At 40.6% G+C, this 23,900-nt stretch overlaps 1 protein-coding gene across 3 annotated transcripts in view; it reads right to left on the bottom strand.

The window, feature by feature from the left end:
• Window positions 1–280: 280 nt before the first annotated feature.
• Window positions 281–23,900, bottom strand: part of MAP6 (microtubule associated protein 6) — an 87,886-nt gene continuing 64,266 nt past the window's right edge. The window contains exons 3-4 of one of the 3 annotated variants that reach the window (XM_007490953.3): window positions 17,143–17,345; window positions 281–620 (exon numbers count right to left, since the gene is read on the bottom strand). In XM_007490953.3, the coding sequence (XP_007491015.2) occupies window positions 359–620; window positions 17,143–17,345 (465 nt within the window). In that variant the 3' untranslated portion in view covers window positions 281–358. Of the gene's footprint in view, window positions 621–17,137; window positions 17,346–22,912; window positions 23,003–23,900 lie in introns of those variants that run through there. The other 2 variants (XM_007490954.3, XR_466297.3) reach the window with 2 other exon arrangements.

The raw sequence follows: 23,900 nt of genomic DNA, 5'->3' as shown, positions 1-23,900 counted from the left end.
TTTAAACCCGTACCTTACTTTTTAGAATCAATCCCATGTTTTGGTTCCAAGGCAGAAGAGCGGTAAAGGCTAGGCAATGGAGGTTAAGTGACTTGCCCAGGATCACACTGCTAGGAAGGGTCTGAGGTCAGATTTGAACTCAGGATCCCCTGTCTCTAAATGGTGACATTCTGGATAGCACCTTCTTGGCCTGTCTGCCTTCTCCCAGGTGGTTCTGCATCAGAGGTTGATACCCCGACCCATAAGCATATCCCACCCTGACCATACACAGTCAAGCCAATTCCATCAATGACACCAGTTTTATTGGACTCCAGCAAGACAATACAGCACATGTTTCATGCAAACTATGAGTGTGTCTTCACAGGCCCTCAGAAGGAAGTTCCTTCCTTGGCAGCTCCTTTGGCAGCAGCTCAGGGACCGAGGGTTTGGGTGACCCTTCATTACATTCTGTCCGGGGTGCTTCTGGGATCTCAGCCACAGCAGGCAGCTCCTGGCCTACGGGACCTTGATCCTTATCTGAATCCCCAGCGGAGGGTTGAATTGGATTAGTGGGTTGAGCTGGGCTGCTGGGTTGGACTGGGCTTCCCGGTTGGGTTGAGCTCTTGGGTTGGACTGGGATCCTAGAAAGGAGAGAGAAGTGGTCATTGTGGAGGCCACAGGGGGTAGCCATGGCCAGGAGCCAAGCACATACTGTCTGATAGCTTGTGGACTAATGGGGGACACCCCAGGGACACCCAGGATGATGACCCCTAACTGGAGGTCCAGGTAGAGAGCTGTTAATACCAGCATGTTGTCAAAGCTAGAGCTTGGGCTGGGGTCAGGGTTCAACTATTCAATGCACTTGCCAATTGATTATAACCTGCCCGTGGCCCACAAGAACGGATTCTCAATGACATGGTGATGATACCATACCAAGATTCAATGTCGTCTGGCGGGCACATCTGCTTTACCACTTGGCCTAGGCTATACCCTCCTGCTCTTCTTCCAAGCTAGCCTGGCATGTCTCTACCATGTCAGATCACAAAACAAAAGACCCCAACAGCTAATGCCATTGCTTTTTCCTCACTTTGTCCACCTACCAAAGACATGAGGAACATGTTTTTAAAAGTGGTCTTCTCCCATTTTCTGATGCCTTATTTATTTTCCTGGCAAAGTGGTAAGCATGGACAGATGGCAATACCCAACTCTTTCATTATACAATTGAGGAAACTGAGTCCAAAGAAGGGAATTGACTTTTCCAAGGTCACCTGATCTTTCTAGTAACCCTCAGGAGGCAAGTATGGAAGGTATTATCACCCTCATTTAAAAAATAAGTAAACTGAGGTCTAGAGAGAGGAATTGACCTTTATGCCATCTGATCTTCACAATAATCTTTTGGAGGTGGGTAGAGCAGAGCACTTTCCCCAAAGAAGGGAAATTAATTGCCCAAGTTCACACAGTAACTTTTGTGCATTTGGTGGCTTGGATTCCATGTGGGATGAGGATGTTGAAATGATTGTAGACATGAAGAAGCCCTTACCTTCTGCTTCCACTGATTCCCACTTCCCCATTTCTGCACAGTTCTGTGGTCTTTTAGTCACTTCTCCCCTTGTCCTCTTTGGCATTCCCCATCATAGAGGTTACAATGCATAAAAGTAGTGCCATGTCACTGGAAGGAAACCTTATTCATTTGCCTCTCTGGGTGCAGAATTCGATAATGTTTTAGCACACTGGGCTGGGCTGAGGTCTACTTTGGTATCAAGTGATTAAAAAAGGTATGCTCAGCCCAGGGATATGAAGACTGGAAGCTGGAACTGATCTGAGGGCAGGCTGTAAAGCACTATATAAATATAAGATTATTATTATTATTATTATTAGACATCAAATCAAACCTCCTCATTTTACAGATGGGGAAATCAAGGCCCACAGCATAAGCCAAATGGAAGTGAGAATGCTTAGCCTCCTTAGTAGTAATCTACATTTACATGGTTTGACCATTTTTTCAAAGTATGCTTTCCTCATATATTTTCTCATGTAGAATAGACTGTTAAAGTTAGAAGTGGCCATAGAATCTAAGATACTAGAATCAGAAGGGACCATAGAATACAAATGTCAAAGCTGGAAGGGATCCTGAACATAACAATAATGATGCCCATTTCTATAGAGCGTTAAGGTTACATGATGTATTCTTCACAATGATGGACCCTGTGATATAAGTAGTTCAAGTATTATTACCCCTATTTTGCAAATGAGGAAATTGAGGCTTAAGTGATTTGCTCAGGGTCATTCAGTAAATGGTAGAACTGGGATTTAAACCTACCTATTCTGACCCCAGTGTCATATTGGTGTTTTTTACACTTTTACAAAAACTACCTTTAGACAGACCCCACTTCATCCATTCATTCATCCATTTATCCACTCATCCATTCCCTGAACAATTGCTGTGTGTCCCTGTCCTCAGCATTAAGGGAGAATAAACAGATGAATGAGATGCAATCCTTGTCCACAAAGAACTCACAATTTCACAGGAGGTAAAAGACATAGACATGAATGATGACAAAAGAGCAGAATCAGATAAGGGTTATAAGAGAGAGAATAGAACATAGACTATTAGAACTGGATGGAACCTCAGAACATAGAATATTAAAGTTGGAATGAAATTTCGAGAGATTATTTGGTCCACTCATTTTACAGTGATGGGAGGTATAGAACCTGAAGTCACATGAGGAATGAGTATCAGAACTTGGATTAGAACCCTATTGTCCTGGCTCCCAGTTCATTGTTCATTTTATCTCACTTTTTGATCAACGAGCACTATTTATTAGCTATGTCTTCTCTCTTTTGCCTGGAATACAGTCAGGAATAAGTAAATGCTTTTACTTGATAGGGTCTTGTACAAAAAGACCATTGACTGGGAGCTCAAAATGAAAGCATGATGCAAGGTGAAGGGGCCATTGATGATGTGATACACTGAGCCAGGTGTCCAAATTACCCAATTCGTTGTTTCACTAATGAACTCATACACAGGGAAAACAATTTATTAGCTACTCATTACTCCTTTTCAGACTGTAATCCAGTGAGGATAATCAAAGAGGGTTTTTTCCCCTTTAGTTTTTGGCAATAATATATATGTGGGATAAAATTAAAGGAAAGCATCCAATGTTTTGGATGGATACTTTACACAAGATTTTTCCAGAAAGGTTTGGATGAGACAGGATGAGAAGGTGTGAAGAGTTTGTGATCTGAATCACTGGATGGGATATTTCTCACTGATAAGACACTGCATTCATCTGAGTAAGTGCCAAGTTATTATAGAAATAACGTGTTTTCTATTTGAATTTTGATGTTTTTAAATGGAAATTTGGACCAATGAACTCTAAATCCTCATCCTCATATTGGAAAACCCTTCATTTCTTCAGATATGTCTTCAGATATGAATTTCTATGTATTCAATTATTTTGACTTGGAAAAGGCCTCCTTATGGGGCAGTGAGCTTCCTTATTACAGGTGCTCTCAGGAAGGCCAGATTATCATCTTCAAGGGGGTTGTGAAGATCAACCACAGAATCATACAGTCTCAAAGCTCGAAGGAACCTCAGGGGTCATATAATACAGCCCATCTTGGGTAGGAATTCCCTCACAATTTCCATGATAATTGGCTATTCAGTCACCTTCTGCTTGAAGACTTCCATTAATGAGGAACTCGTAACTCTATGGAGTAATCCATTCTATTTCTGAATAGCTCTAACTGTTAGGAAGGCTTTCCTTGTATTGACCTCATAGACCTCTAGAATAACAAGAACTACTCATTCAGCCCTAACCTCTCTTCTGCCCTCCAGTCTCCTATCTTTAATTGCCTTTTAGACATCTCTAACTGGATTCCTGAAGGTGCCCTAAACTCAATACATCCCAAACAGAACTCATTATCTTTTCCCACAAGCCTCTTCCCCTCTTCCTAACTCTCCTTTGACTGTCAAGGGCACCTCTATCCTCCCAGTCACACTGGCTCACAACCTAGGTGTCACTCTTGAGTCCTTAATCTCTCTCACCCCTACATATGCAATCAGTTGATAATCCATGTCATTTCTACCTTCAGAGCATCTCTTCTATATACCCCTTTCTTTATTCTGACACTGGAACTCCCTACCCCTCTCCTCTTTCAGGCTCTCATCACCTCATACCTGGCTATATAGCAAGCCTGATTGGTTCCCCCGCCACAAGTCTTTCCTTACTTCAGTTCATTCTCCATTAAGCTATCAAACTGATTTTCCTAAAATGCAAATCTGGACATATCCCATCCCTATTTGATAAACTCTGGCAGTTTCCTATTACTCCTAGGATCAAATAGAAAACTCACTGTTTAGCTTTTAAAACCATTATAACCTCTCCCTTCCCTGCCAGTTTTCCAGGCTTCTTACACCTTACTCCCCTCCATGGAATCCATGATCCAAGGACACTGGTCTCTTTATTAATTAAAAAAATAAATAAATTCATCTCTAACTTTGAGCATTTCATTTCCTGAGGCTGTCCCCTATACCAGGAATGTGCTTTCTCCTCATCTCCACCTCTTACCTTTTCTGATTTCTTTCAAGACTCAGATAAAATTCTACCTTAGTCTAGAAACTTCTTCTAGTCCTTAATTTTAGTACCTTCCCTCTGAGGTTACCCTCAATTTATCTTGTTTGTCCATGGGTGTTTGAATGCTGTTTCTCCCATTAGGGTCCTTGAAAACAGGGACTGTTTTTTGTCTTTTGTACCTGCAGTGCTTGGCATGGTGCCTGACATATAGTAGATGCCTAATAAATATTAGTTGACTGAAAATGCTAGTTATGTAAGTAAATCCAAGAACTGGATAGGGAAAGCATCATGGAGAACATTTAGGTGAAATTCAGTGGAGAGAGGAACAGAAATGCTGTCATTATAACTGGAAACCATATAAATAGAATGAAGAAAGAGATGAGGAATTTGGGAAATAGACTACAAATCTGTACACACAAATATGGTTTGAGAGTAGTAATTGGGGATCTCAATTATCCAGAAATCTGCTCAAACTCTCTCTGGGAAAAACAGAGCTTCAAATAACTTCACTTGCCTTAGTGATAATTTAATCCTTTTGAAGGAGAAAGATTCAATAAAGGGAAATTATTTTCTTAATCTCATTCTCCCCAACAGGGAGGAACTGGTTGGTGAGGTAAAAATGATGCAAACCATGGAGGGAAATGATGGTTCCTAGAGTTTGTGTTAGAGGAGAAGAAAATCAGGCATAATGTGACATACACTCTAGATTTTGGATTCAGTGGAAAGATAGGTAGGATCCCATGAAATAAAATGCTTCAGGGAAACAGTCCAGGAGCAATGTGAGACACTTGAGAATTAAATTCTGAAGACACAAAGGGAAATAATTCCAATGAGAAGAAAAACAATTAGATGAAAAGACTCACGTGGATGCACAAATCCATGGATTTTGCATAGTTCCTTGGACAAGAAGGATGATCTTTGCATTGGAAATGATAGAACAAAAATGGTTGCTGGGGGAGTAGCTGGGTAGCTCAGTGTATTGAGAGAGTCAGGCTGTCCTAGGTTCAAATCTGACCTCAGACACTTCCTAGGTGTGACCCTGGGCAAGTCACTTAACCTCCATTGCCTAGCCCTTATTGTTCTTCTGCCTTATAACCAGTACATAGTATTGATTCTAAGGTGGAAGGTGAGGGTTTAAAATAATGATTGACAGGGAGTTGGTACTCCAAATGTCAGCTTAGTAAAAAAGAGCACATAGTTCTATCTTTTTATATGCTTATCATCTTATATCTCTCATGCTGTGAATTTTAAAACTATTCCACCCTAATCAGAATATTCTTTAGAAGATGTGATTTAGCTATTTCCTGATCAGTAACAATGGAGATACTTGGAATAACAGAATCAGGTCTTGGAAACTACAGTTCTCCTCCCTTCTTAGTTTAACAAGATTTTGAAGGTATGCATCAAACTCAAGATTTAATTATCTGAGGAGATGGCCTTCAACAGACGTGCAGAAAAAAGGACAGACCTCTGGGCTGTCCTAAGTCAAGCAAAGTCTTATTCAACCAAATGCCTAGGAAAAAAATTGCCTTCACTTCCTCCCCTATTGGCCACTCCTCAACTCTTTGCAATATGGCTTCTGATCTCATCTCTTACCTGAAACTGCTCTCTTCTAAGTTACCAACAATTTCTTAACAAATCTCATGGTCTTTTCTCAGTAATAATCCTCAGTTTATGTATTATACTTGGCACCATTGACCACCCTCTCTTCTTGGAGTCTCTATCCTCTCTGAGTTTTTGCAACTGTGCTCTTTCCTGGTTTTCCTCCTACCTGACTGTTATTTCTTGTGTTAGATGATTGATATTATGGCCTCAATTGTGGGTGCTTCCCTAGGTTCTATTCTGTACTCTATTCTCTCTCTGTATTTTCTTGGTAACCTCATCAGCTCCCTAGGGTTTAATTATCTTTTCTGTTCAGATGACTCATGTTATAACTTCAGTTAATTCCAGGGGCTCCCTATTGCCCCAAGGATAAAATAAAACAACCCTCTTTATCTCCACCACCCCTCTCCCCCCCTTTTTTTTTTACTGAATCAAACAGGGTTAAGTGACTTGTTCAGGGTCACAAAGCTAGCAAATATCTTGAAGTGAGTATTCTTGATTCCAAGTCTGGTACTCTATCCACAGAGCCATTTAGTTGACCCCTAATGCCTCACCCTCATCCTTTACTTTAAAAAAAAATATTTTTTTAAAACCCTTACCTTCCATCTTAAAATCAATACTGTGTATTGGTTCCAAGGCAGAAGAGTGGTAAGGGCTAGGCAATGGGGGTCAAGTGACTTACCCAGGGTCACATAGCTGGGAAGTGTCTGAGTCCAGATTTGAACCTAGGACCTCCTGTCTCTAGGCCTGGCTCTCAATCCACTGAGCTACCCAGCTGCCCCCCATCCTTTACTTTTTAAAAGCTCTTTTCCTCTTCACTTTAAAGCCCTACCAGTGATGGTGAAACTTTTAGAGACCATGTGACCAAGATGTACCCTCAAACTGCCTGTGAAACCCTTACATTACCCCAGACAGGGGAGGAAGAGTGCTCACATTGGGCTACTGTGGAGGGATGGGGCGTGTGAAAAATGTCCTTAAGCACAGTGGAGAAGGGGAGGAAAGCAACCCTTTCCAGTATACAGAGGCATACGTGCCATGGATTCACCAACATGGCACCTAACCTAGCTTTCGAGAATCACTGGATAAATTTATTTTGTACCTCTTGTTCTGAGCTGCTAATTCTTTTTCCAAATCTTTCTTTTATAGTTCTCATCTCTTTCCCCCTTTTTTCCTCTACCACTATCTTTTAAAAATCACTTTTTAAACTTAGAAGGGACTTTAAGGATTATCTAGTCCAACTCCCTCACTTTATAGAGGATGAAACTGAGGCCTAGAAAAGGAAGTTTGAACCTATCCAAATTACATGCAAGCCAGTGGCTGAGCTGGCACTAGAACCCAGTCTAGTGCTTTATTTCTATCCTCGTCTTTGAACCTAAGGTCAGGCTATTTATTATTTGTTGCTAATGCTCTTGTCTCATTATTCTGTGCCATTAAAATCTGCTACTGCCATTAACTTACCAATCTCCAGTCAGTATGGCATATATATATATATATATATATATATATATATGCATATATATATATGTGTGTGTGTGTGTGTGTGTGTGATGTATCATCTTCTAAAATATTCCCATGGTTCAAAGAAACTCAGAGCACCTGAAAAAAAAAACCAAATACTTTCCCCCTACAGCTAGCTGTTTAGTGACAGAATGTTCTGTCAAGTATATAAACCTCAGGCCTTCCATGTCAATAAAAATAAACCAAGCAATATCAGGGAAAACAAAAGCCACCCTTGTTTGAGACTGAGCTTAAGGGATCAGAGGAGTTTGGCTTCTCCAATTCTTGTCATATTTTTAGATAATATAAAGATTGTAGGAGTTTAAAAGGAGTTTAGAATCCAGAACAAATGATGTTGGAATTGGGAAGGAACTTCAGAGCATAAAATATTAGAGACAGAAGGGAATTTAAAACATAGAACAAAAATGTTAGAACACTGGTAGAAATCTTGAAATTCAGACTGTTAAAGATGGATGGTTAGAACACAGAACAAAGAATGTCAGAGCTAAAAGAAATCTCAGAACATAGAATGTTAAGGATAGGAGTTTAGAAGACATAACAAAGGATGCTAGAGCTGGAAGGAACCTCAGAACATAGAATATTAGAGGTAGAAGGGAGTTTAGAACATAGAATAAAGAATGTTGGGGCTGGCAGAAATCTTAGAACACAGAACGTTAGAACTGGATGGGTTCTTAGAGCATAGACTATTAGCTGGAAGGAATTTTAGAGATGATTGAATTAAATCTTCCCATTTTATAGATAGAGAAACTTGGGCTGTGGGGAAAGAAGTATCTTGCCCACTGTTGAGCAACAGAAGTACACAAGAGGGCACGAGGTTCAGGCGGGGCCATTGATTCACCTTACATGATTCATCTAGTAAATAACAGAACATGGATTCTCACTCACCTGGCTGGGTGTCCTCTCCACTCTCTGATTGTCTTTTCACAGAAACAAAATTTAAAGTATTGTTCTATGTTGCTCCTTATAATTGTGGACAAATGGTTGGGGAAAATGACTGTTCCTTGCCTCCTTCAACAAACTTTAAAAAATAACAACCCTTACTTCCCGTCTTAGAATTGGATTAATTCTAAGGCAGAAGAGCAGAAATGGCTAGGCAATTGGGATTAAGTGATTTGCCCAGGGTCATACAGCTAGGAAGTATATGAGGCCATATTTTTACTCTCCTTGTATCTCTAGCCCTGGATCTCTATCCACTGAGCCATCTTACTGCCCTCCCAACCCCACCCAGCACTCTCCTAGCACTCTGCCCCTTCCTCTTATGCTTGTTCTTAGATATGTGACCTTAAAGATTTTTTTGTCCATGTCTCCTCCTCCTCCTACATTATAGATTCCCTGAAGGCAATGACAGCAATGTAAGATAAAGGGAACACTGGATTTGAAATCAAAGGGTCTGGTTTGGAAACTCAGCCTTGTAGCTGACTATGTTTGGGACCTGGGGTGAATCACTTGACTTTTGGAGGCCTCAGTTTCCTTATCTGTAAAATTACATAGGCTTGGTGATTTATAAGATCCCTTTTAGATCTAGAAACATGATTTCTAGATCATGGATCAATCAATGTTCATATGTGGTGTAATGAGGAGTAGGCATTGAAACCTGCAAATTGGATTAGCTAGAGCTAGCTAGCACACCAGAACAAAGAATGTTTAGAAATTATAGAAATCTTAGAACACAGAATGTTAGAGCTGGATGGATCTTGGAGCAGAGAATATTAGTTCTAGGTAGCTCTAGCAGCCCTTCCTTCCTATATGACCCTGGAAAGTCACCTCTCTTCTCTCTGCCTAGTTCCTCCAGTGAAAAAGAGGATGATCATGAATCCATCCACTTCAGCCCACATGGGGCCATTGTGAGCAGTGCCGTGAAAATCTTGAAGTGTGGTGGAAATGGAGATACTTGAGTTAATACATGTGTGAAGTGCTTAGCCCACCTTAGAGTGCTATACAAATGCTGGTGATGATGATGATGGGGATGATCCTTGTTTCACCCTTAGTCCAGCAGAGACCCTTGTATGTACTAGAATAAACATTTGTTGAATTGAATACTGTTCATCTTTTTCATCTTAGACATTCTTTGTGGGGACATTTACCCTGATAAAAATCCTTTTTACAAGGATTTTGGAACTGAACTCTGAAAAGTAAAGGGAGGGAAAGGAATAAGCACTTATGAAGGACCTACTATTTGGCATGCCCTGTGCTAAGCACTTTTTACAAACATAACCCCATCTGATCTTCATAATACTTTGAGGTAGGTACTATTATCCCCTTTTTAGTTAATCCCTGTTAAGTGTAAGATTAAGTGACTTGCCCAGAGTCACACAGCTAGCAAGAATCTGAGGCTAGATTTGAACTCAGCCCTTTCTCACTCCAAGCTCTATCCATTTCACCATCAAAGAACATGATCTATTATTCTCCCACTACCTGACAAGCTTTCAGTCATTAATGACTGTAGGACCCTTAGGAAGGCAAGATATTGGAAGAGTGGCTCATTTCTGACTTTCTAAATTACAATTTAATCCAATGAGATGAACACATGCAAAGGAAGCCCTGTGCTAGAAGTTGGTGCTACGGTCAGGAGCTAAGCCATTTTACACTGCTTGTTGTCCTGGCTGCCATCTTAAACTCTTCCACACTAAAAGCAGGGATGGTGAATCTTTGGCTTTTGACAATTTCATATGGGCCACGTGTAACGTTCCATTAGATATTATTGTTTGCTATAACTATGAAGACACGAAATGTCTTTAAAGTATCTGAGCAGCTATGTCCTCAAGATCAATGGCCTGCAAGACTGGGATAACCTTTTCCGTTATCAAATGGCAAGTAACCTTCTCCAATTTCACGAGAAGGGAATTAGTTTACCTCGTCGAAAATGAGGAAGAGAAAACTTCAGGATCCTGAATTTCAATAAGAATTCAAATTCAAATGCTTCATGGCAAATTTTGGCCACAACTACTTTCTTTCATGTCTAAAATCATCTGTTTGGTTTTTTAAAGGGAGAATTAATGGGTTATATTATATTTGGAGTACTTTGGCAGACATCAAAGATGCATTTTCACAACCATAGGTATGCTAAATTATGTATAATTCCTCTCCTGCACATTATGGAACATATTTGTTAATGGAACTTCCCGCCTTTCATCTGCTGATTTTCATCTTCCTCTGTTTCAAACTTAGTCTCTGTATTTTTCTTTCTCTTTTTATCTTTCTTTGAGGCTGGATGGTGTAGTGATAGAGTGTTGGGCCTGGAGTGGTGAAGACTCATCTTCATGAGTTCAAATCCAGTTTCAAACACTGACTAGCTGTGTGACCATAGGTAAGTCACTTCACCCTATTTGCTTCAGTTTCCTCATTTGTAAAATAAGCTGTAGAAGGAAATGGCAAACCACTGCTGTGTCTTTGCCAAGAAAATACAACAGGGGTCATAAAGTCAGACATGACTGAAAAACAACTACATTTATCCTTCTCGGCTATTCTCTTTCTCTCCAGTTCTCTTTTACCTCTTTTCTGATGTCTCCCTCCTTCCCAAACAACACTTGGGCTACAGACAGATTCAGAGTTAAAAAGAAGAAATTCAGACAAAGCATCTAAATACCTCATCTTACAGTGGAGGAAACTGAAATTTGGAGATGGGAAGGTGCTTGGTCCAAAACCAACCATATAATGAATCCGTGGCCAGATAAGACCCAAGGATTCTGACTCCTAGTTTTCCATTGTTTTATACCCTACTTTGGTCTCTCTCTCACTGGTCATATGACATCTGGAATAGACATGTGTATGTATGCATATCACGTATGTATGATTAAAAGAAATGAGAATTATGGTCTAAATGAATTGATTTGATTTGTGTTTTTTTCCTCTAGTGATTTCTTTTCTGTCATCGCATGGAATAAAAGTTAGCTATAAAAAATAACTACCATGGGGCAGCTAGACAGCTCAGTGAATTGAGTGCCAGGCCCAAAGATGGGTGGTGCTAGGTTCAAATCTGGTCTCAATATACTTCCTAGTGGTATGACCCTGGGCAAGTCACTTAACACCCCATAGACTAGCCCTGACTGCTCTGCTGCCTTGGAACCAATATGCAGTGTTGATTCGAAAATATAAGGTAAAGGTTTAAAAAGACTATCATTTCTCTAGGGAATATATCTCTCTATCACATGTAATATACATTATAATATTTACATGCATAAATATATATATAATAGTTGACTAAGAACTCTCTTCATAAATACTCTATCAGGCAGGTCATTTGGATATTATTTTTCCTGATTTATAGTTGAGGAAACTGAAGCTTTGAGAGAAAAGTGGCATGTCCTTCTCCCAATCCCCCTTGATGCTAGCACCTTCCCTCTAAGATTACTTCGAGCATGTCCTGGATCTATCTTGTTTGTATGTGGCTGTTGGCAAATTGTTTCTCACTAGACTCTGAGGTCCTTGAGAGTAGGGCCATAATTTTTGCCTCTCCTTGTATCCCTAGTACTTAGCACAGTGCTTAGCACATAGTAGGTGCTTAATAAATGCTTGCTGACTTCCTGACTTGGGCACAGTCACATGGCTAGTAAATGACTGGGTCCAAGTCTTCTGTCTTCCAAGTTCAATGTCCATTTCATTCCACTAAGTTGACTCAATCAAGATTTGACAGAATCAGTCGCAGGGGAGGCAATGTGGTATAATGGAAAGAGAACCAACCACAGGATGCACAAATCCTAGATTCAATTGAACAGTTCTGGGCAGGTGATTGGCTCTTTCTGAGTTTTAGCATTTCAATCTGTCACATTGGGATAATCCTCCTTGTTCTATCTACCTCATAGACCTGTAGTAGAGAAAACTTTTGGTCAATCTTAAGGTTTACACACCTTGGCATGCAGTATGGTGATGATGAAAGCAGTCATTCCTTCACCAGTACTTGTAGTTAAAAAAAAATCACACTACCTGGTCTTGTCAGTGGGCCTCAGGGTCCATCTTCATCTTTCCCAACAAAGAGTTAATTCGTACAGCATATGTTTAGGATTTGGGTGTCAATCTACAAAAGGCAAACTGCATTATGGTGAACCCTGGCAACATGGTACAATGGGGTACAGGGCTCCAGCAAAGAAGGCTAGAAGCTCCTTCACCTACCCACTGCATCTCATCAACGAAACAAGATCAAGAAAATGGTATTTGTCTTCAGCATTTATTTATCATTGAAAAAAAAATGGTGTATGTGTGTTATGTTTTGTTTTGTTTTTTGAGCAAGCAAAGACCACAAGCACGTCACAATCAATTGGCTATACATGGGTACTTTTGTGTCATTTTCCTACTAACAGCAAGGACAGAAGGCTCAGCACAGTACATAGATAATCCATGATAGGTGACAAAACCCAGGCCACAAAATAGTAATTAGATGCTTCCAATCTGGCGCAACAAGGCAAAAGTCAATGGGTCTGATGAAAAGAATGTAGCAAACAGAAAACCACAGGTAAGCAAGAGCATGGGTTTTTATTCAGCAAATTCTTGGGACAAACAAAAGAACAGCTCAAGCATGATCTTGCAAAGGGAGGTAGTCAAGTACAAGTACAAAACCCAAAATGGCAGGAAGCAAGTGGTGAAAGCACCTCCATTTTCAGAAAGGAGGAGATGGTACATTCTGCACAAAACTCAAGTTTGTTACAAATTGGCATGGAAATTCAGCTGGAGTGAAATCTGTTCTGCTGGATTCCTACTCTAACACTTGAAGGATATGTGATTTCCTCGATGTGAGCCATCACTCCCTCTCAGTGAGACAGCCTGCAACCCCTCCACACTTTAGCAGACTCGTTCATGAGTTGCTATGGCCAATAAAATTCATCATCTGGTGGCCAGACTTCTGGTGCGTTGTAGTTGAAAGATGGGAAAAAGAAGAGGAAACTATTTCCCAAAGAAGTCCAGGATTCAAAGGAAACTCTACATGGTATGCAGGAGGTACTCACTGGATATGAAATAAATGAAAGAATGAATAAATGAGCTTTCTCCTTAGTTAGGTGGCTTTCTAAGGATGGATGCCTCCCCTATGGAACTGGCTTCCTCCTCCCTGGTCAATCACAGTACGTACTTCACCAAATGTTTCTCGACTACCATCACCTGAACTTCCTGGATCAAACCATTTGGAATTCTGTCCCAGCAGGCCCAGGGCCTGAATGTGGACCAGGTATTTGGGATATCCTTTGCTAAATTCAATGACAAGAGGCCAAATTCTATCCTCTGGGCAGAGCAACAGTAACCATCTGTAGCTTCAGCCCAAACTGAAGACTGTATCCTTATGTAGGAGAACGCGATTAGGAGACATTCTAAACCATGCCACTATATAAAGTGATTTCCATAAATAAGAATCATTTTAGGCAATTGTGTAATAATAATGTGAATAATTCACATGGATACAGTACCACGTGACCCTGGTTAAATTGTTTAACCTTGTTAAACCTCAATTTCTTCATTGGTAAGATGGGATAATGACTTTGTAACCCCCAAGGAGTTACAGAAACATTAGTTATTATTTAAAGATTATGATACACTCTTATAACAGGGCTCCCTATTTTGCAGATAACAAAACAGGTCCGCAAAGTAAAGTGACTGGCCCCAGGTCTTGTTGCTAGTACATTTTAGAGTTGTATAGGAACTCAGGTCTTGGCACTTTAAGACTAGAGCTCTAGTTACCATTAACAAGCTGGCCCCAAAATAATCTGGTTGGAAAAGTTCTTAAAATGGTTTTGTGACCAGGTGCAAAGAACCACCATATTGTGGCAAGCATTGGGCCCACTGTTAAAATCTACTCTCTTATCTATTCTTTGAAACATCAACTTGAAATACTCTTATTTTTTAAGGAGTTCAAGATGATCTGAAATTGTTATGACTGTGTTGTACCTCAAATCCAAAACTTTAGCTAGTGCCAACCTGTCTGATAAACGCTTAATTTCAGAAAGAGAAAGTTGACCAATGTTAGAATTTTCTGGTTCTCTTTTGTTTGTTTGTAAACCCTTACCTTCTGTCCTAGTATCAATTCTAAGATGGTGGCAAGGGCTAGGCATTGGGGTGAAGTGACTGGCCCAAGGTCACACTGCTAGCAAGTGTATGTCTGGTTCTCTCTTAACAATAACTTCTGGTTAATGTTAAGTTCAGCTTAGCCAACAGCTGAGATTTGAACCTCATCCATAATGCATCTTTTTAGAACTTTCACCTTCTGTCTTAGAATTGGCACTGAGTATTGGTTCCAAGGCAGAAGAGTGGTAAAGGCTAGGCAATGGGGGTTAAGTGACTTGCCCAGGATCATACAGCTGGGAAGTAAGTGTCTGAGGCCAGGTTTGATCCTGGGATCTCTCATCTCTAGGCTTAGCCCTCTATCCATTGGCCATCTACCTGCCCCATAATGCAATTTTGAAATGATTTGCTTAAGTTAGTTACGAATGGAGTTTATGTTCTGATTTTGACTAACATTGTCTATTTTCTCTAGTTCTTCACCTCACAGTCCTATATCCTGAGATAAAAGGTAGATCATGATGGGTCTGACAGTGTCCTGGTAAGTGTCTCCAGGTATTTCAAGGGCTTAATTCATCTTTGAGGAATTGGACAGTCAGACGCATCAGGACCCATAAACAGACAAGTGTAAGCAGAGGCTGTGGCCCTAAAGGTGAGAATTCTCTGGAGCTTACTGAAGGTCCCATTTCCTTGAAACAGGAAGGACCGAAATGAGAAACTGTGAGGTCTTTAATCTACTTCCACTAAGACACATCAGTTTCCCTCATTTCCACGAAAGAAAAGGACCCAAAACAATCAACAGCTGCTTCTTGCTGTCAAGCATTGTTGAGGTGCTTTCCTTGGGAGGGGAACACTGAAGATTGCTATGAGTGAAATCAGTGAGGTGGGGTCCGTGAGAGCATGCATGCATATCAGAATGGGTTACATCCTCAAGTGGTTCTTTCCCTGGGTGATTGCCATGGCTCCTTCCTAAGTACTGAAGGTATTTTCACACTGACATACTCCTAAAGCTAAGCTTGGGAATGATTCCCATCGTGACACTCAAAATGTGATACTTTACCTGGGACACAAGCCATACGGACACATTACACAAAAGACCAGGCTTTTCACTGGTTCATTTTTGGGGTCCCAAACCCTAGCTAAACCACTTTATTGTACAACGTTCAAACTCCAACTACGTCCTAGGAACTTTCTTACAAAGTGATGCTCCAGCCACTTCTGCCCTTCTCTGAGGAAGGGAGAAGAGTTGGAAAAAGAGGAAAATTTAAAAACAACAACAGCAAAACACCACAAATCTTATTACTATCTCTACTTTATATCTTGCCTTTTTCTAAGAGGCACGATGATCACTTTCTAAAGGCTCTACAGCGATGATCTTCAGATTCTTCAGTTCCGTTCCCTTGAATTAGTTTTGTCTGCAAAGTCTGAGGCACAGAGCCCAGATGATAACTGGCCACCAGGGCAAACATCTGTTCCCATCTCTGCTCCCTGGTGACCTGATCCTACCTTCTAGAACATTCCTAAGACACCTACATTGACTCCATGTGGTCATTTAGCACATTTGTGAATTGAAACAGAATTTCAAGGGTAATTACTGGAAATAGAACATAGAGTATCTTTCTACTGGATGGAGCCTTCTATAAAAACACAATGAATTCTGACAGTCATGACTAATTGAGCTTTATCTACATTAAGGCCAAGATCATTCATTATATTTCCACGAACTTAATTAATTACAAACATTTTTTGTAACACATGACAATCATCTGAATTTGAGAAATGAACATGTCTTCCATGAAAGACCCCGAAAATGAGCGTGAGAAGGCATTTCTGTGGATACTTTGAAACAGCACCAGGAGATTTCCATGAAAGTCACCAAGACCCCCGTGAAATCTTAAGGAATCAAAGGAAGTCATAGCCTTAAGGGCTCATAGAAATCATCTCCTCTAGCTCTCTTATTTAATAGATGAGGCTCTGAAAAAAGAAATGAAATGCTCAACCTCACAGTGGAGTCAGGACTCAAACCCAGGCCAGCTATGTATTAATGAGTGGCACCATGCCTCTGTGTCTTGTCTCAATTATTTTTCTCATCCTTCCCTTCAAATTCTACTCCCAAAAGGGATGGAAAGTGATGAATAAGTACTAACTCAGTTGGGCATGCATGGATAAGCAGAGCCCTGTGTCTGCCTCTTTTTCTGGTCCTTCGGGTTTAGAGTGGGTTGGAGTCCTGGAAGCAAGATGGAGTCCGTGATCTTAGCGATGAGGCTTTCTAGCCAGCCATGGAAAAACAAACCAACAACCCTCCCTAGCCTCCCACTCCCCCCAAAGCTTCTAACAGTTTTATAACCAAAGCAGATTAGAAGCTCTAATTAATTTTGTGGCCTTTATTAAAAAAAAAATAAACAAACCAATAACACAACAACAACAACAAAAAAAACCCAAAGGAGAGAAAGAGGGAAAGGAAGGAAGGTGCAAGGAAATTTACTCTTTTGCCTCAGCCAGTTTATTGTTCATCTCTTTACTTTGCTCCTTGTCCTGTGGCCCAGCCCCACTGGCTCCACTCGCTGTTGGGGCCTTTTTCTTGGTGCCCCGGCCGGATGTCAGCTGCTTCTCTTTGGCCTTTTTCAGCGGTTTATGGCTTGTCGGGGTCTTTTTTGGTTTTGGGGTTGGAGCGCTGGGCTTCTCCACCTGAACGGTTTAATGGACAAATCATACACACAAAGACATGGAAACAGAAACATGGAAGAAAAAGGCAGGAAAATGGATTGAGAGAAAGACATTAGATTTGTAATTCCCCTTCTACCTCCTGCCTCCCCTCTTATTAGATATAACAAGTGTCTGGACTAATTTTTCAAGAAGAACATGGAGAAACAGTTACAACAGTTCACATTTACAGAGCACTTTATAAATAATAATGTACTTTGTTTATGAACAACAATAGTATGAGACAGGTAGGGCAGGGTTTGTGCCCATTTTGCAGAGGAAGGAACTGAGGCTGGAAATATCCATTACCACCATTTATCAGTGTGGCTAGGGTAAGAAGGCAGCAGCACTTGTTCAAGCTAAGTGAAACATATGAGCCCTGCCTTTGATATACAGACTGTATTCTGCACTTGTCTTCCTTGTTGACTTGTGACTTTGGACCACATCTTGATTCAGCCTAAGTCCTACTCTGACATTGTTTGCCATTTTAGGATGAGGCTTTGCCAAGCACAACAGAAAATCACCACCACCATAACACCATAACTCCCATTTCTAGAGGCCATTAATATTGATAAATATTACTTTCCTCCCAACTAAGCCATGAGGTTAAATGATACTCTACTCTCCCTCTCCTCTCCCCCTCTTTCTCCTTATCTTTTTTCTCCCTCTCTTTCTGTCACACATACATATTCTTTCTCTCTTTCTCTCTCTTCCTCTCTCTCTCCCCCTCTTTCTCCCCCACATCTCTCTCTCCCTTTATGTCTCTCCCCCCCACCTTCCCCCTCTCTTTTTCTGTCACTGCCTCTGTCTCTCTCCTCTCTGCTTTCCTCTCCCCCCTTCCTCCCCCTCTTCCCCTTTCTTCCCCCGTCTCTCTCCCTTTCTGTCTCTCTCCCCCCAATCTCTCTCTCCTTCTCTCTGCTTTCCTCTCTCTCCCCCCTTCCTCCCTCTCTCCCCCTTTCTTCCCCCATTTGTTTCCCTCTCTCTCTCTCCCCCCGTCTCTCCTTCCCCCTCTCTTTTTCTGTCACTCTCTCTCTGTCTCTCTTTCTGCTTCCCTCTCTCCCCCGCTTCCTCTCTCTCTCCCTCTTTATCCCCCCCTCCATCTCTCTCTCTCTCCTCCCCTCCCCTCCCCTCAATTAGTTTTGAGAATTAACTGTCCCTGATGTTGTCCATAAGCTTTTGCTCTCCCTCTCTCAACCCCCAAAGCAGACTTCATGGAAGTCTGTTAGTTTCTGCATCTGGTGAACACCAGGAGGGACTGCAAGGGGCAGGACGCCCATGGTCATTTGGCTAGGTAGTAGCAAAGCCATGGTATAACCTGGGTCTCCTGAATGAGTCACATACTCTGTTCACTATAGGTATCAACCTCTTTGATGTTCCCCCATCTCTACAGTAGGCCCTTCGATACAATGTTTTGGCTACAAGGATTTTACAAATAGTGGTGATTAATAATCAAAAGCTTTAGGGGCAAAGTGCTAAACCTGAAGTTAGAGGAGCTGGGTTCAAATCCTCCTGAAACAGTTATATGATCATAGAAACGGTACTTAAAACTTCCTTCGGCTCCAGTTTTCTTTTGTATAAAATGGACATAAGAGCAGCTGTCCATGTCACAAAGATGTTCTGAGGTAAAGATTTTGTGAATCTCAAATTTATGTGAAATGTGTTTTATTTTGGTATATCCTTCCCCCCTGCCTCTAAAATGCTAGTATCAATTCTCTCTTTTTTAAACCCTTACCTTACCCCCAAGAATCAATACTATATATATTGGTTCCAACGTAGAAGATCAGTAAGGACTAGGCAATTGGGGTTAAGAGAGTTGCCTTGAGTCACATAGCTAGGAAGTGTCTGAGGCCAAATTTGAAGCTAGTTCTCCTGATTCCAGGTGTATTGATTTAGAATCTTGAACCTTAGAAACTACATTTCCTACAATCCCCTGTTTTTTATCCTGTTTGTGTATCGCCTTATGTGGATGGATGTTTGGAGTTTTGGCCCACCCGCTCACTCTTGCTCCCAGAGGCTCTGGCTGGTATCAGCATGGAGGAGGGAGCAGGTTTTTTCTGCCTTTCTCTGTTTTGTTTTAAGTTGTCCTTTGCTCTAAGTAGATTTTAATAAATAGTATTAATTTAATACTTGGAGTATTGAATATTAATTTTAATCTTTACACAGGCCTGGTGCTCTATCCACTGGGATACCTACCTACTTGGATTTTGGCATATACTTATTTTTTTTTAACCCTTACTTTCCATCTTAGAAGGAACACTGTGTATTAGTTCCAAGGCAGAAGAGTGGTAAGGGCTAGGCTGTGGGGGTTAAGTGACTTTCCCAGGGTCACACAGCTTGGAAATGTCTAAGACCACATTTGAACCCAGGACCTCCTATCTTTGAACCTGGCTCTCTATCCATTGAGCCACCCAACTGCCCCAGCACATGCTTTTATTATTATTATTTTTTAATTTAAACTCTTATCTTCTGTCTTGGAGTCAATACTGTATATTGGCTCCAAGGCAGAAGAGTGGTAAGGGCTAGGCAATGGGGGTGAAGTGACTTGCCCAGGGTCACACAGCTGGGAAGTGTCTGAAGTCATATTTGAACCTAGGGCCTCTCTTCTCTAGGCCTGACTCTCAATCCACTGAGCTACCCAGCTGCCCCAGCACATGCTTTTAAAAGAAGAATGAGCTTCCTTTGGTCAATGAAGCTCATTCACAACATTAAAATTGAGATTCCCTTGTAGTCAGCCTTAGCGCATGATCAGAGGATGTGTTGGGAGTCCTAGCTTGGTCAGGTGATCGTAAGGAAAGTGTTTCTTAACTATAAAGTGTTCTTTAAATGTATTATAGAATTTTACATAATTTTTATGGGTGTGTGTATATATATTTCAGCTGAAGAAGTGATTTAGCTCAAATAGGAGAAGCCAGTGTGGGGTGTGACCACTGTCTTCAGCTATCATGAGGAAAAGGCATTTGATTTATTTGGTGAGGAACGAAAGAGAGGAAATTACAGGGAATTTCTTCAACCAAAAAAAAATTTCCCAACAAATTGTTCCATAATAGAGTCCTTGTCTCTTCTCTGTAGGATACAGACCCAGGAGCTACATCAAAGTGAGAGTTTACTCACCTTTGGGACATAGCTCTAAGTTGCTTTCTGACATGGATGGTCCAAAAAAAAAAAAGGAAAATCCAATTCACCGTTCTACCAACAATGCATTGGGGTGCCTGTTTCCCCCTAGTCCCACCTAGATTTATTTTTCTTTTCTTTTTTTGTCAACTTTGACAATCTGATAGGTGTGCAATGGAGTGCAGCTACTTTAGTAAGCATTTCTCTAATTGTGATTTGGAATATATTTTCAAAGAACACTTTCAGAACTGCTTAAACGTGTCTTCTGATTAAGGAAATGGCTCTTATTTTTGTAAATCTGAATCAGTTCATTATATATGTTTGCTTGTTTGTTTGTTTTTATAAACCTTTACCTTCTGTCTTAAAGTCAATATTAAGCATGGGTTTCAAGACAAAAGAGTAAGGGTTAGGCAATTGGGGTTAAGTGACTTGCCCAGGGTCACACAGCTAGGAAGTGTCTGAGGCTAGATTTGAACTCAGGACCTCTCATCTCTAGGCCTGGCTCTCTAACCACTGAGGTACCCAGCTGCTCCTCAGTGCATTATACAGGTTTAAAATCTCATCTTTTTTTAAAAAAATTTTTGATGCAAAGGTATTTTCCCCTCCAGTTAACTATTTATAATCTTAGTCATATTCACTTAATTTGAGTAAAAACTTTTGAATTTTTTGTAATAAAAACTATCTATTTTATCTTCTGTGATCATCACTATCCTTTGTTTGGTCATAAAGTCTTCCTCAAGCAATAAATCTGGAAGCTTCTTACTTTTTTACTCATCTAATTTGTTTAAGATATAACCCATTGAGGGCATCTAGGTGAATAGCTTGGGGTAGCTCAGCAGATATCAAGTCAGGCCTGGAGATGGGAAGTCCTGGGTTCAAATCTAGCCTCAGACACTTCCTAGCTGTGTGACCTTGGGCAAGTCACTTCACCCCCATTGCCTAGCCCTTACCACTCTTCTGCCGTGGAGCCAATACTCAGTATTAATTCTAAGACAGAAGGTAAGGGTTAAAAAAATTTTTTTTAAAAAGAAGACATAACTCATATCTAAGTCATATCTACTTGGAACTTTGGCATATGATATGAAAAAAGCTGGTCTACAATTAATTTCTGCCTAACTGCTTCCAGTTTTCTATAAGTTATTGTCAAATAGTGAATTGTTTCCCTAGTCGGTGGGGTATTTTGGTTCATCAAATTAGTGGGCTATTGTGTTTATTCCATAAATTGTATAATTAATCTGTTTCTCTTATTCACTTCTCTATTTCTTGACTAGTACCAATTTTTTTTAAACCCTTACCTTCTATCTTGGTATCAGTTCTAGGACAGAAGAGCAGTAAGGGCTAGGCAATAGGGGTTAAGTGACTTGCCCAGGGTCACACAGCTACAAAATGTCTGAGGCCAAATTTGAACCTAGCACCTGCTGATTCCAGGCCTGAACTCTATCCACCATACTATCTAGTTGCCCCCTAAATTGTTTTGGTGATTTCTGCTTTGTAGTATAGTTTGAGATCTGCTACTGCTAGGTTTCCTTCCCTCCCATTTTTTCTTTTATTTCTAGTCTATATTTTTGACCTTTTGTTCTGCCATATGAATTTAATTAATTTTCTTCCGGCTCTACAAAGAAATCCTTTGGTAGTTTTATTGGTTTGACATTAAGGAAGTTAATTTAGGAAATCTTCCCATTTTAAATTATATTGGCTTAGTCTATCCAAGAATAATTGACATTCCTCTAATTATTTAGGTCTATCTTGACTTCTGTAGAGTGCTTTGTATTGGCATTAATCTAGTTCCTACGTGTCCTGATAGGGTATATATTTTAAATAACTATATATATTAGGGTATATATTTTAAAGTACTATATATACAATAATGTCAATACTACATTTTGCGGTTATTAAAAGAGTAATTTCATTCTTTGCCATAGGATTTTTAAAAACTCTTTCCTTCTCTCTTAGAATCAATACTGTGTACTGGTTCCAAGGCAGCTGAGTAGTCAGGGCTAAGCAATGGGGGTTAAGTGACTTGCCCAGGGTCACATAGCTGGGAAGTGTCTGAGGTCAAATTTGAACCCAGGACCTTCCATCTCTGGGTCTGACTCTCAATCCACTGGGCCACTTAGCTGCACCTCCCCCTCCCCAACCCTATAGGTTTTGTTGGTAGTGTATATAAATGCTGATAATTTATGTGACTTTTTGGTTCAGCAACTGCTGAATTTATTAATTTGATTATTAGTGGAATCTAGAATTCTCTAACTAAACCTTCATATCATCTGTAAAAAACTGATGGTTTTGTTTCCTCTTTGCCCATTTTTCTACAATTATCATTTCTAGTACAATATCCGTGATAGTGACTATGACCATCCTTGCTTTACCCCTGGAAAGGACTTTGTTTCTCTTTATTACATATAATAATGCTGACTCTTGGTTTTAGATATACTACTTACCATATTAAGGAGAAGTCTGTTTATTTCTATGTTTTCTAGTATTTTCAACAGAAATAAGTGTTGTTATCTTGGCAAAAGATTTTTCTGCATCTATTGATATAATTACATGATTTTTATTATTCTCATTATTAATCTGCTTAATTAAAAGTTTATGGCTTTACATATATGACATATCTAATAGACGCCCCCTTCTCTCCTCGGACACTGCCACTTCTCCAGGGCAGATTCTCATCATCTCACTCAGCCTCACCCATAGCCTCCTGGAGGTGCTCCCTGCCTCAGGTCTCTCCCCATTCCAATCCATCCACCACGCATCTTCCCAAAGTTCAGGCCTGACTCATCACCTCTTTTTCTCCCCCTCTTCTCCCCACTTTAATAAACTCCAGAGACTCCCAATCACCTGCAGGATCAAATAGAAAATTCTGTCTGGCCTTTAAAGCCCTTTATAGGCTAGTCCTTTCCGACCCTTCCTGTCTTCTCTCAGCCCACTCTTCTCCATGTCTTGAGGATTGGCTTCTTTGCTGTTCCTTAGACGAGATGTTTTGTCTCCTGATACCAGGTACCAAGAAGATCTCTCGTACCTTATTTACTCCTTCCTTATTCTGTGCCCTTCCCAAGGGCATATCTTTTGGAGTACCACATTGGAACTTCCCCTTTTATCTCCTCTAGTTTACTGTTTTTACAGGTTTTACCAAATCCCCCCTTTTTCTGTTGTACCTCACTTTTAGAAAAATTAATTCACAAGGAAAGCAATAGCAAAAGGGGGCTGTATTGTGTGGTGGGAATCACACTGTATTTGGAGTCACAAGGCTTGGTCCTACATTCTGTTCTTCATCATAGTACTTACCTCTCCTAAAAACATGTTATCTTGGGGGAAGCTAGGTGGCTCATTGAAAGAGAGACAGGTCTAGACATGGGGGACCTGGGTTCAAATTTAGCCTTAGATACTTCCTAGCTGTGTGACCCTGGGCAAGTCACTTTAATCCCA

This window comes from Monodelphis domestica, chromosome 4, assembly GCF_027887165.1.
Source record: "Monodelphis domestica isolate mMonDom1 chromosome 4, mMonDom1.pri, whole genome shotgun sequence".
In the NCBI taxonomy this organism is placed as follows: Eukaryota; Metazoa; Chordata; class Mammalia; order Didelphimorphia; family Didelphidae; genus Monodelphis; species Monodelphis domestica.
The sequence above is the reverse complement of the archived record's forward strand: the minus strand, read 5'-3'. Positions and strand labels throughout refer to the sequence as shown.